The sequence below is a fragment of the Psammomys obesus genome, unplaced genomic scaffold (genome assembly GCF_907164565.1).
Source record: "Psammomys obesus unplaced genomic scaffold, mPsaObe1.curated_primary_1811, whole genome shotgun sequence".
NCBI classification, from domain to species: domain Eukaryota; kingdom Metazoa; phylum Chordata; class Mammalia; order Rodentia; family Muridae; genus Psammomys; species Psammomys obesus.
Window position 1 is genome coordinate 17,262,243 of NW_026596125.1, and position 11,975 is coordinate 17,274,217.

Genomic DNA, 11,975 nt, shown 5'->3' on the forward strand with positions numbered 1-11,975 from the left:
GGTTCTTTGTATATAAGCTGTCCTCTACTACTGTAATTGTTCTTAAGGACAAAAATGACAAGAATAAGTGAGATCAAGTAGCAAAAATGGTAAGATTGCCTTGTTTTACACTCAGCTGCAACAGAAATGTCAGAGGAGAAAACTTTTCATGTTAGCACTCGGCTAGCACTTGTCCCAGCTCACTGGCCCCTCGTTAGACAAGTGCAGGCCCTTGCACAGGGCATGTCAGAGTCCTTGGGGAGGAAGGGGACCCCTCACTGTACCTGGTACATACTACTCACTGACGGTAGTCATTTTCATTTTGAGTGTTGTCAGTGAGCTCACTTTGGAATGCTAAGCTTATGTCTTTTGTGCTAAAAGTTTTAAGGATATAATGATGTTACTGAAATTGAAATGGACCTTGAGGCTCTAAAGTACCCGTTTTCATCACAGTTTTAACACTTAATACTACCAACCTATGAGTCACATGAAAAGTGCAGTTTCCATGGAGAGTAGTAAGTTCCAGACAGATCTTCTCAACTTACACAGTGTTGGTGGTGTGTGCGTATAAAATCTCTGTGTGTGGGTGCGTGGGTACACGTGTGTGTGTGTGTGAGTGTGAGAACATGTCTGTCTCATATATTTTAAGTGGTCATGCAACATCACACAATGCCAGTCAAATGGTGACAATAAAAATGCCCCTAGACACTTACAATGTCTCCTTAAGTGTAAAATACTCCTGACCAGGAGCTGCTGAGCCAGGTCATCAGTCTGGCCTTTTCAGATACAGGAGAAGTTTCGGGATGTAGCACACCGACTTGGCTTTACTCAGCACAGAACTGGTATTAATGGTCAAAATGAGGATAATTTTTCATCACTTGGGCGTTGATTTGGAGTTAGCAGTTTCTCAGATGACTGCTTTATTAGGTAAATCACATACTTTGTCACTATCAGGGTTTCCCAGGGATTTCTTTTCTAGGAAGGATTTGAACTAAATAATCTTTTAACTCCTTTTTAATGATAAGATGCTATAATTTTAGCAGCACTAAAGATACTGATTTACAAAATTAATCTTCTCTGTGTCTCCCCCACAGCTCCTCTGTTCTGCCAGTTCTCTGGTTAAGTGCTGGCTCTTAACTAACTAGGAAAATGTTTGCCGACCGAGCTAGACCCAAACTCTTTTTCAGAAAAAGAGAAGTGCATTTTTAAAATTCATATTTTTATGAGAAGTGCTTTCTTAAAACTGATATTTTTAGCTTTTAAAACTATTCACTTATTTATTTTTATTCTGTGAAAGAGGGTTCCTGCATGCCACAGTCACACAGGGACAGCAGGGAGATACCGCTCAAGAGTTGGTTCCCTCTCCCATCATGAGGGTTCCAAAGATAAATCTCTGTCATCAGGGCTGACAGCAAACAGCTTTCCCTGTAACACCACCTTGGAAGACCTTTAAACTGAATTTCACAAGGTGTCCATAATTTAAAGAAGGATCTGGAGTGCAGGTCTGTGTTTGCTGATCTTTGATACATCAGAAAGGGTGAAAGAAAACAAAATTGCTCAGGAGATTTTAAAGAATGAATGGTTCCACTATTAACTGAGAAATGAGTCTGTTGATAGAATAAAGAACATTTAGTTAGATTACAGGTAAAGTTCAGTTGGAAGAGTTTGTAGAAAGTGCCCTCTAAAATGTGTGTGTTATATAGATATTAATCATTATTATCCTGGGCTATTTTATTGGTATACAAACCAGAAAGAGAGAGAGAGAGACAATTCACAAAGAAAGAAAGAAATGAGTCAATTATGAAGATTTTTTTTCAAAATATTTATCATGACAAATTCTTCTTCATATTTGAATTTCCTTTAAATTAGTTTACTGCATATCTGAAGTGACTTTTGAGTACAATTATCTGTGCTTTATTTTCCAGTTGTTTTCTATCCTTACTGCTCGTGGCTGCTGTGGTCTGGAAGATCAAACAGACTTGCTGGGCTTCCCGCCGGAGAGAGGTGAGCGGGAGGTCTGATCTCTCTGTGAGGGTCTGTGCACACATGGATCTCTGTTAGCATACACGTTCTCCTTCTTAGTGCTGCTTAGCAAATCAAGTTTACACATTAGTATTGAGCAGTTTTTGGTTTTTAAAATTTCAGAGTTTACAACCACAGTAATTTCAAGCAGTTTCTTATGCATATATTGGTTTCTGTGCACATACTGGTTAGTTGCAGTATTAAAATTCATAATGAATACAGATATTAGTTCTTTCCAGTAATAAGTATTACATTTACTCCATTAGTTATGGTGTGAGAACACTGTTTTACACGTGTTTGTTGAAGTTAAGACAGTTCTGAGTGCATTTATAGTTTTGCTTTAGGGAAGATGTCTACTGTAGTGTTTCTGTGGGGGAGGATGAGCCATGCTTTTGCCATTTCTTGATCTGCCGATCACCCAGCTGCGTGTAAAGAAGCAGGTCAGTTGAAGCACTTCTGTGTCAGACTTACTCACGATGCTCTTTACAGTTGGTTAAAGGAAGGTTACACTTTCATAAGGTGTCATCTGGTGATGTACGCACATTAGAAATCAGTTTCTTGTCTTTTGACATATGGGTTAGTGGAAGAAACAAGAAACACATTCAACTGGTGAGCTAGAGCCAGATTTATTATTCAAACTCTTAGTTTTCATTTGCTGATCTACTGTGCTATATTAATATTATCACCCTAATCTTAGCATCGCCAGTAAATTATTTGCTGTGCATTTCCCAGCACTTTTATGTGCCTGTGGAATTCTACCTACAACTAATATTTCAGCTAATTGAACCAATGTAGAGTGCGTAAAGCTGTGACGTTAGTGAACACGAATTTATAAGTTTCCTGCATTTGGAAACTCAGCGCCTACTCTAAGGTATTTGGAAATTTGAAATTCTCCCCTCTCCAAGTTACTGTTCATCTTTAGTCCTGTGTTCATCTGTATGTACAGCCAGTGCAGTGTTCGTGAGGGTCAGGCTGATGACGTATGTATGGCCAATGCCGCGTCAGTGAGGATCTGGCTGATGACGTTCCATGATAGCAGAGGAATCTCGGTGAAGGAGCTTAAGAAACGCAGACACGGTGGGATTCTGTGTGGACCCTTGCAGCCTCTGGTTCTGGCAGACCGTGGAGCACAGAAAGCAGAATGGGAAGCATGGTGTCCAGCAGTCCCCTGGGCTGTTGGTGAGTGCAGAGCTGCTCACAGTGTTTCCCTAACCACAGGAAGCACAGCTCGGCTCTGCAGCCGCACCTCTGCATATCTGGCCAGGAGGAGGGGGTCTGCTGAGTTTCCTCATCACCAAAGAGATAGCTCTGTGTCTGATCTAAGTGCAGACTGAATTTATTTATAGAGCTCTGTTTACATTAAGTAAGCTCAGAAACAATCATTATTTACTGTTTGAAAATATAACATATTCACTGTTTGAAAAAAAAACAAACATTTTGTTACTTATCTAACGTTCATTCTGTAAATGACGAGTGGACTGTGTTTGAGCCTGTCACCTCAGAGTAGCAATTCTATTTTATTGTTTCACTTGAAAAGTTGTAAAATAAACTTGTATTTTGATCATGTTACAGTCTTCTAAAATAATCGCTGGACGTGGAATGGATTAGAGAGGAGCAGTGAGGAGCGACAGTGGGTGTTATTAGGTTAGCACAGGACAGGGCATGAGTTTTCTCTCAGTGGGAAGCCTTCGCCTCTGATGTTCAGGAGGTAATCTTCTCTGTCATGAACTTGATTTGCTCCTCTCTGCCTGAGCAGACACATCTGCAGGTGAGAGAACCTGGTGCTCTTCCGGGCATGCCTGCTTCAAACATGTTGATTTTCCTAAATACTTTTAAATGAAAGACATTAAATGTGTAGGAGCAATTTGTATGTTACTGTCCACAGTAAACGTGATGTTATCTCAGTTGACTACTGTAGACTAATTTTGATATTGATTTTTATTTCATTGAAAAGTCATTTCTAGGTTTGTTTTCATAAGGTCCAGAGATTCTAACAGTGCATGTTGACTAGATATTTTTAATTAATAATGAGAAGGTACTTCCCCAATTTTGTTTTCTGATCTCCAAATACTTTTGAACTCACTATATGTGCTCATAATGATACTGTATTTTCAGAGACTGTGAGCAGCGGTGAATGTTCTTTCTCAGGCTCTCCTTGCTCAGCCTGAGTGACACTGCAGTGCTGTGAGGCCCTTCTCAGTGTCTGCACTGGGGTGCCTCTCTCAGAAGCACTGAGCCTGACTGTTACTCACTGTTGTTAAGATTCAAGGTCACCTGTGATGGGCAGAGTGTTCATTTATCTGCGATGATATTTTTCTTCAAAGTTTTGTAATTGTTTTCATAAAAGTCATGGGCTTTTCCAAATATAAGGAGTGTTTAAGATGAGAATAACTTGAAGAATCAGACATCAGGTTTACCATAAAGCATATTGAATCTTAGTCTTTGACACTGTGGTCTCTCTTAAACATGAGTACACTTTTTGTAATGTAATTTTAATATCAGACACATATTATTACTCCTTTTGATAAGACACCTAAAAGTTCAAGAACTCTTAAAAGTATTTAAAGACTTCAGTTTTGAAATTACCTCTGGAAATTGGTTTCTGTGGTAACTTATCCTTTACATGCTATGAAAACTTTCTTTGGGCCCATGGGAAGAGTGAGGTCAATGAGTGGACATAGGTCAACAGGGATGGCGAGTGCCCTGTCACTGCCTGTTTATTTTTAAACAGATAAATGAAAACATTCAGCCTCAAGCGTATATTTTAGTTTTTCTAGTCATTACACTAAAATATTTGTTTATAACAGATGTGTACTAAAAATGACTTTACGAGTTGCTGTTTTGATTATCTTCACTTTAATATTGGAGTTTGAGGTGTTTTGTGTGTTGTTAATGCGTGTGAATGTTTAGCCTGCATGCATATCTGTGCACTACATAACTGCTTGTTGTCCGTGGCCCAGAGGAGGGTGTCTCATACTCGGACTCTGCAGTTACAGATGGCTGTGAGCCACCCTGTGCATCCTGGGGACTGGATCCAGGTCGGACACAAACGGCAAGGCTCTTAACTGCTGAGCTCTCCAGGCCGAGTCTGATAGTCGTGGTTATCATAAGACCTAGAGAGACCATGATGCTCTAGTTTTTCTTATAATCATATACTTGACTAACAAAAGAAAACTATCAATGCACGGTGTGTTAATGGTTAAAAGAGGTGAAGTATTTTACACTTGGAGACTTCTACTTTATGTTCCTTGAATGCTGGAGTATGTCACAGCAAAGCCCATACACCAGCAAGGGCGTCTCCACCTTCCTTCAGGTCCACACTAGCCGTGTGTCTTTAAATGCTGTTTATTTCTTATAGAGCATTATTTCCTTTACATATTCACTTAAACTTTCAGTTCTTTAAAATTTGAAAAGTATTAATCTAGAATTTTTTTCATTTTTTTATTCTTTATTAATTACACTTTATTCACTTTGTATCCCTCCTGTGGTTCCCTCTCTCCTCCCATCCCAATCCCTCCCTTCCTCCTCCCTCTGCATGCATGCCCCTCCCCAAGTCCACTGATAGGGAGGTCTTCTTTTCCTTCCTTCTGATCCTAGTCAATTAGGTCTCATCAGGAGTGGCTGCATTGTCTTCTTCTGTGGCCTGGTAATGCTGTTTCCCCCTCAAGGGGAGGTAGTTAAAGAGCAGGCCAATCAGTTCATGTTAATTCATGAGACATTTCTAGGCAACTGTGCTCCCTGTGTGCTTAAAAATAAGTAAGATAGAGATGACCTGTGGACTTAGCCGGACGTAGAGTCCTCCAATGAAATCTAGATTTGGATTTATTGTCATTAACCTAGAGTTTTAATTGAAAATGATTAATTAAAACTTATATTCAGGTTCTGGGAGCTTTGAGTTTGTTTTTCTCACTGTATCACAGACTAATTGATAAACACTAATAAAAGAAAGGACATGGCTATGCTTTGAGTAAGATCTCCATCTTTAGAACACATTCAGCACATCACACAGGTGTGCATGGTACTTAGGGCGTGTGTGGGCTTTGCTAGCCGTGCCGTGACACTTGCTTTTGTTGTGTTTGAAAATGAGAAGTTGAAATAAATGTGAAGTGTTGGATAATTGTGTGTAGAATCAATATGGAAAGATTTGCAATGGCTTTTAATAAAATACCATATATGAAAAACGTTTCCAGACATTATAGTTTTTAAAAAATGTTGGGCATTATTATGCTTAGGTAGCTCAGGAAATATAATAGTGGCCAGTAATAGTGACTTTCTTTGAGTAAATAGTATGTGATTAACCATAAAACCTACATTTTACATATGCAGACAAATATCTGTATAAATGTATAGGCTATACATGCTTGTCTTTTCCCCCAAAGTTTTATTCTTTATCTAAAATTTAAAAACCTTAATTTTAATTAAATGAGGACGTTGTGTTTAAATCATTTCTCCCCCCCTGCTCCGCAGCTCCTCCTGTGTTGCAAGCACACACTCACTCATGCACACACACACCCTGCTGAATCCTGTTTGTTTTCCCATGTCTACACATGCTTAGGGCTGATCCCGTAGGACTGGGAGACCAGCTGGGGCCTTTCCCTATAGAAAGCATCCTCCTTGGGCAGCCGCTGACTCCTGGAGCCCTTCTTTGAGAGCTGGGGTGTGTCACTTTGAGGACTTCCCACCCATCCATGTCTGCATGTCTGCTGGACTGTTGGTGTGCAAGCGGCATATTGTTGAGAGTTCAGAGGTGCAGCACACTGTCATGCAAGAAGAAATTACCTTGGAGCACTCCTCCCTGTCCTCAGGCTCCTAAAAGCCCCACCCCAACTCTCCCTGTGTTTCTTGGGCTTTAGCTGAAGGCTTAAATAGCTGAATTGGGGGGAGCACCCATGGTTACTTGTTTGCATTTGACCATTGTGGATTTCTGTAGTAGCCTGTCTTCTGCTAGAAGTATTTCTTTGGTGGGGCTTAGTGTCACACCTACTGGGCTGTAGGGGTGTGTGTAGAGCACTGTAGGAGGCTGTGTCAGTTCAGGAAAATGACGGTAGCAGATTCTCTTCTCCAATCCTGGGCTGCAACTACGAGGTCATGGCTAGCTCATGGTACCCTGAACAAATGCCCTCCTCTTGACTGGTTGCTCACTGTGTCCTGCACGGATGCCCTCTTCTTGGCTGGGCTCTAGGAACAAGTTTGTTAGGAGTATCTTGGCAGGTTGGTCACTGTTGTGCTTTCCTGGCCTTGTTCGCTCAATTTGTCAGCCCCATTTATGATACAGATGTTCACTCTGACACAGAGAGAGTCGCGCTCTGAGGTCAGGGCTTCGAGTGAGAGGGAGCATGATATGCAGCTGTGAGGTCTTGAGTTGCTTTTAAAGCCGGGGAGCAGTGTGCCTGGGCGGCAAACCCAAACAGTGTGTGACTATGTATATTACTTTTTCAGTTTAAAGAAACTTTCTTTAATCTAGTGAATAGATTTTAAGTAATACATTCTGCTGATATATAACTGCCGAGTTCTTCAAAGTAAATTCATTCAAAGATATTTATAAAGGACCTTTTTATATGAAAGCCATTTTATATTATTTAAAATGGTTCTTGTAGTAAATTCTGCTGTCTTACTATGAGATATTATATAGCTGAAAACAGAATGAAGTATGGATGTGTTAATCATACTGTCCTCTCTTCCAGCCAGTTTCTGAGCTACTGTTCAGGTGTATTGTTCAGAAAACACAGAAGCAAATCATTTAGACCAAATTTCAGCCTCAGAAAGTTGTGTATCTTAAAACTTTCATTGTCTGGGACATACACCATCAGTTCTTTCCGATGTCTTGTACTTACTGGAATGGCATGATATGCGTGGAAATAGGCACCACCAGAATTAACTCTGGGTATGGGGTGGGTGTTGAAGAAGGAAGACCATGACTTTCTTATTCTATCACAAATACTTAAATTGGAGCCAAGAAAGAAGAACTTAAAACTTTAGACTAAGGCTTTTCACCAAAATAACATTAATCCTTGCCCTAAGATATCTTGATATAGTTTTCTTTTCCTACTTATGGATTCTAGTGGGGAGTGCTAGGCGCATAGTAACTAAAGAAGCTATAATTCAAAATTAAGCCTGTCAGGTTCCGGAACCCAAGCTCAATGAACCATGTGAAGAATTCAAAGATACCTAAATGAAGGCAGGTTTGATTCTGTAATTGACCATTTATAATGTACCCTAAGCATCTGTTTGTCGTAGTGGGAATATGCTGTGGGTTATGTAAAGTGAAGACACAATCAATTCTTGTTTGATGGAACAGTTAGGAAGGAAGAGCCAATAGCATGCTTAGTTCCCACACGGTCCTTACCGTGGAGAATGTTTGTTCTGTATTTGTCCAAAGGCCTTTCATAGGATATTTGGAGGTTGACCTAATCATATAAAACTCACACAAAAAAAGAAAATAGAAACAAATTAAATTAATGCATGTCTAAAAAAATTTCAATTTAATCATCTAGGCTTTCAGAAACGAGCTAGAAGGATTTTATTTCACGTTTGTCACTGACCAGGACAGTACTGTTTACATTCATGGGTGTGTTGACACCTACATCAGAGCGCCATGTTACCAGCAGTGGCCGTACGATGTCATCAACCGTGAAACACCTGATTGGAGAGATATTAAAATTTGTTAGGAAGTGTTAGTTATGGGTAGGGCTTCCTTTTAAAAGATATGTGTGCGTGTGTATGCTGGTGTGGCATGGGCCATATGTGGAGGGTTTTTTTCTCTCCTTCCACCTTTTCCTGGATTCCAGAGATAAAAGCAGATCATCAGGATTGAGGACAGGCACCTGGTGTTTGTTCTGTGTAAATGTAACACAGGCAGAGGTGTTGTGGAAGAGGGGACCCAGTGAAATAATCTGTCCCCTCCAGATTGTCTTGTGGGCGTGCCTGCGGTGCATTTTTGTGATTAATGGTTAATGTGGAGAGCCCAGCTCAGTGTGGGTGCTGCCATCCTAGGTGGGTTTTCTGGGTGTTGTAAGAAGCGGCTGAGCAAGCGGTAAAGAGGAGGCCAGCAAGCAGCACCCTCCACGGCCTCTGCATCGGCTCCCGCCTGCAGGTTTCTGCAATGACTTCCCCTGGATGATGTGCTACAAACTACCATACGAAATAAACCCTTTCTTCCCCAGATTGCCTTTGTCCTTGGTGGTCTTCACAGTAATAGAAGCCCCAAGACGCCATTACACACTGGGTCCTCTTGAGGGCCCATGGCCAGTGGATCCAATTGAGTAGGACTTTCAATATCATCTGCAAATCCTTAGACGATAGAGTGTATGTGTACAAGGACATATTACTTGTATAATGTGTGTGTGACATATGACATCATATATGGTAATGCAGACATGTGCATGTATATATATGTTTATGTTCCACAGTATTATTACATATGTATAGAATAGAAAATTCTGGAAGGAAACTCGAGCCTTTTGTGAATGCTTATTTATTTATTTAGCCATTTATCTATTACTTTTGTTTTTTCAATTTTTGAGATTATAGTATAATTGTATTTCTTCCTCTCCTTTTCTCCCTCCAAACCATTCTGTATACTGCTCCTTGTTCTCTTTCAAGTTCATGGCCTCTTTTTCCATTAATTCTTATTGAATACATGTATGTATATGCATACATAATCCTAAGCTGTATTCATTGTAAGCCCGTATAGTTTTCTTATGTTATAATATGTTGTATAGGGTATTATAGGAGATTGAGTTTTTATACTGCAGTCGAGGTAACAGTGACTATGAATGTGATGATGCGTCCAAGTTCTGTATTGACTTCATCCATATCAATTGATGCTTGAACAAAAAATTTGACCACACCCCTAGAGTCAGAATTAAGACAAATATTCACACATATGTGAACTTCCACCCGCGTGGGACCATTGCACCTGTATAATATCAGGCCTTAATGTGCATATTTGACCCAGTGTAGGGCTTATGAGCGCCTTGCTTCATAAGCTAAATATTCCTGTGAATGTCCAGAGTGTCCATCTGGTTCTAACTTAAGGGAAAATGCTTCTAGTGTGATAATTTTATCTTCACTGATTATGAACTGCTCAGGTAGATTAATTGCACAGCAGGATAAAGCTGTCTCAGCCTCTTATTGTATATTTAATTTGGAGTCACATGGCTTCTACTAACATCGAGTCTGTAGTGTTCTTTCACAGTCACTCAGTTGCATTGTTCGTAACACGGAGACAGTTAATACAGCGAATGGTCTCCACGCTGGGCTTCATTTTGTTCTCCACGGAGGAGCAAGTCTCATCCCCCCGCTTCTCAGCAGAAGAACACAGCTGCCTTTATCTAGAAAGCTCCTCTAGTGCTGAATGTGATGTCATTTCTTTTCAGCTTCTTCGAGGCTCCTATAATCATAATTTGATTTAATTTGTTGTCATTTAATGCTGTGAATTGTCCTTTAATTATGTCTATGCAGCACACTCTTTAGAGTGTATTGAATGAGCCCGGTGTTAGCTTCACTTAACGATTTCAGTTTTGAAAATGGAACTATTACATATTAATTATTGTAAGTGTGAAGCACAGTATCATGTTTTCATTCCACCTTTGCACACGGGAAGCAACGTAAACGTAGGTCCCTTCCACAGCCACGTCGGTTGATTCTGGCTGAAGGTGTCTTCTTACTCGGGGTAGCTAGGGGTGGGGTTGATCTCTCTCCCCAGAGCTGCTTTTATAGACATCGCTTCCCAGCCTTTGGCAAGTTGGTGTCATGAAGTTTTATTCTAGTGAGGGGACAGAATGTTCAGAAGTGATTTTTCGTTTTCTCTGAAGCAAGGACAGGCAGGCAGCCTGCCTTCAGAATGGAGCATTGTTCTAATGATGGGCAGTTCTTTATTACTTGGAGGGCCATTATTTGGCTAGCAGATGAGCTGACATAAATTTAACAGTTTGTATCTCTTTCCTATTTTAATATGTATTTTAACAGGTAATACATCTTTTACTTCAGAATTCAAAATTATGCCCTTGTCCAGCCCCTTGATTTTTCTCTGTGCAGCTAACCGGTTGGTTTTACTTTTCTAGGTGCATTTTCCTGACTTTATGAGATGCACACACAGGCCACGTCAGCACACATTCTCTTTTCTACATTTTCTCCATGAGTGATATCATAATCTATGTTACCAGATTGCATCTCTTCCTAAACTAATAAATTACTATAATTTTAAGTTATTTATCATCTTAGAATAACGTTTATATGAGTTGATGAGAGTAAACATTTGTCCTTTTATTATCGTTATTTCTATTATTGCTGTAGTGAGGTATAGTAATATATTTTCGATATTTTATTTTTGAGATCATAACATTATTACACCATTTCCCCCTTACCGCTTCTTCCTTCAAAACCTCCCTCATCTACCCCTCCTTGCTCTCTTTCAAATCCATGGCTTCTTCCATGTTAATTGTAACATGCATGTATATTTATGTACCTGTGTATTTCTAAAGACTTAAATGCACTCTGCTCCGTCTGTGTGATACTTGTGTGGATGTGTCCAGGATTTGCCAATACTTGGCATTGGATAACCGGGTTCTTCTCCTAGGGCTGAACTGCTCTCAGCATCCTCGTACGTCTGTAGGTCATTCTGCATTCAGACTTAGCAGGTAGTGACCTTTGCCCTGTCCTCAGCATGCTTGTCGCTGTCCTTGCTCAGCCCACGTGGAGGCCTTGTGTGGATGAAGTGTTAGAGGCGCCCTTCCTATGGACTCCCATCCTGATCCTGAGAGTAGTTCTAAAGTCATACTTATTTTAGAGTAGCTCTTCAAAACTTAATGGCCCTCACTAAAATTTATAACAGTAATGCAGGAAAATCAGCACTTCAGTAAGACACACGAGTCCAAGGAAAATCCTAGAGCTTTTAATTAACATGTTGTTGAACTGTGTTATGTAGTGTGTGTGTGTGTGTGTGTGTGTGTGTGTGTGTGTGTGTGTGTGTG

General features: G+C 40.2%; 1 protein-coding gene across 2 annotated transcripts in view; it reads left to right on the plus strand.

Moving 5' to 3' along the window:
• Nucleotides 1–11,975, plus strand: part of Atrnl1 (attractin like 1) — a 527,893-nt gene that overhangs the window by 195,530 nt on the left and 320,388 nt on the right. For both annotated transcript variants that reach the window (XR_008722856.1, XM_055630013.1), the window contains exon 27: nucleotides 1,905–1,983. Coding sequence is in view for 1 of the 2 variants with exons in the window: in XM_055630013.1 (XP_055485988.1) it covers nucleotides 1,905–1,983 (79 nt within the window). In the remaining variant the exon portion in view is untranslated. The remainder of the gene's footprint in view (nucleotides 1–1,904; nucleotides 1,984–11,975) is intronic.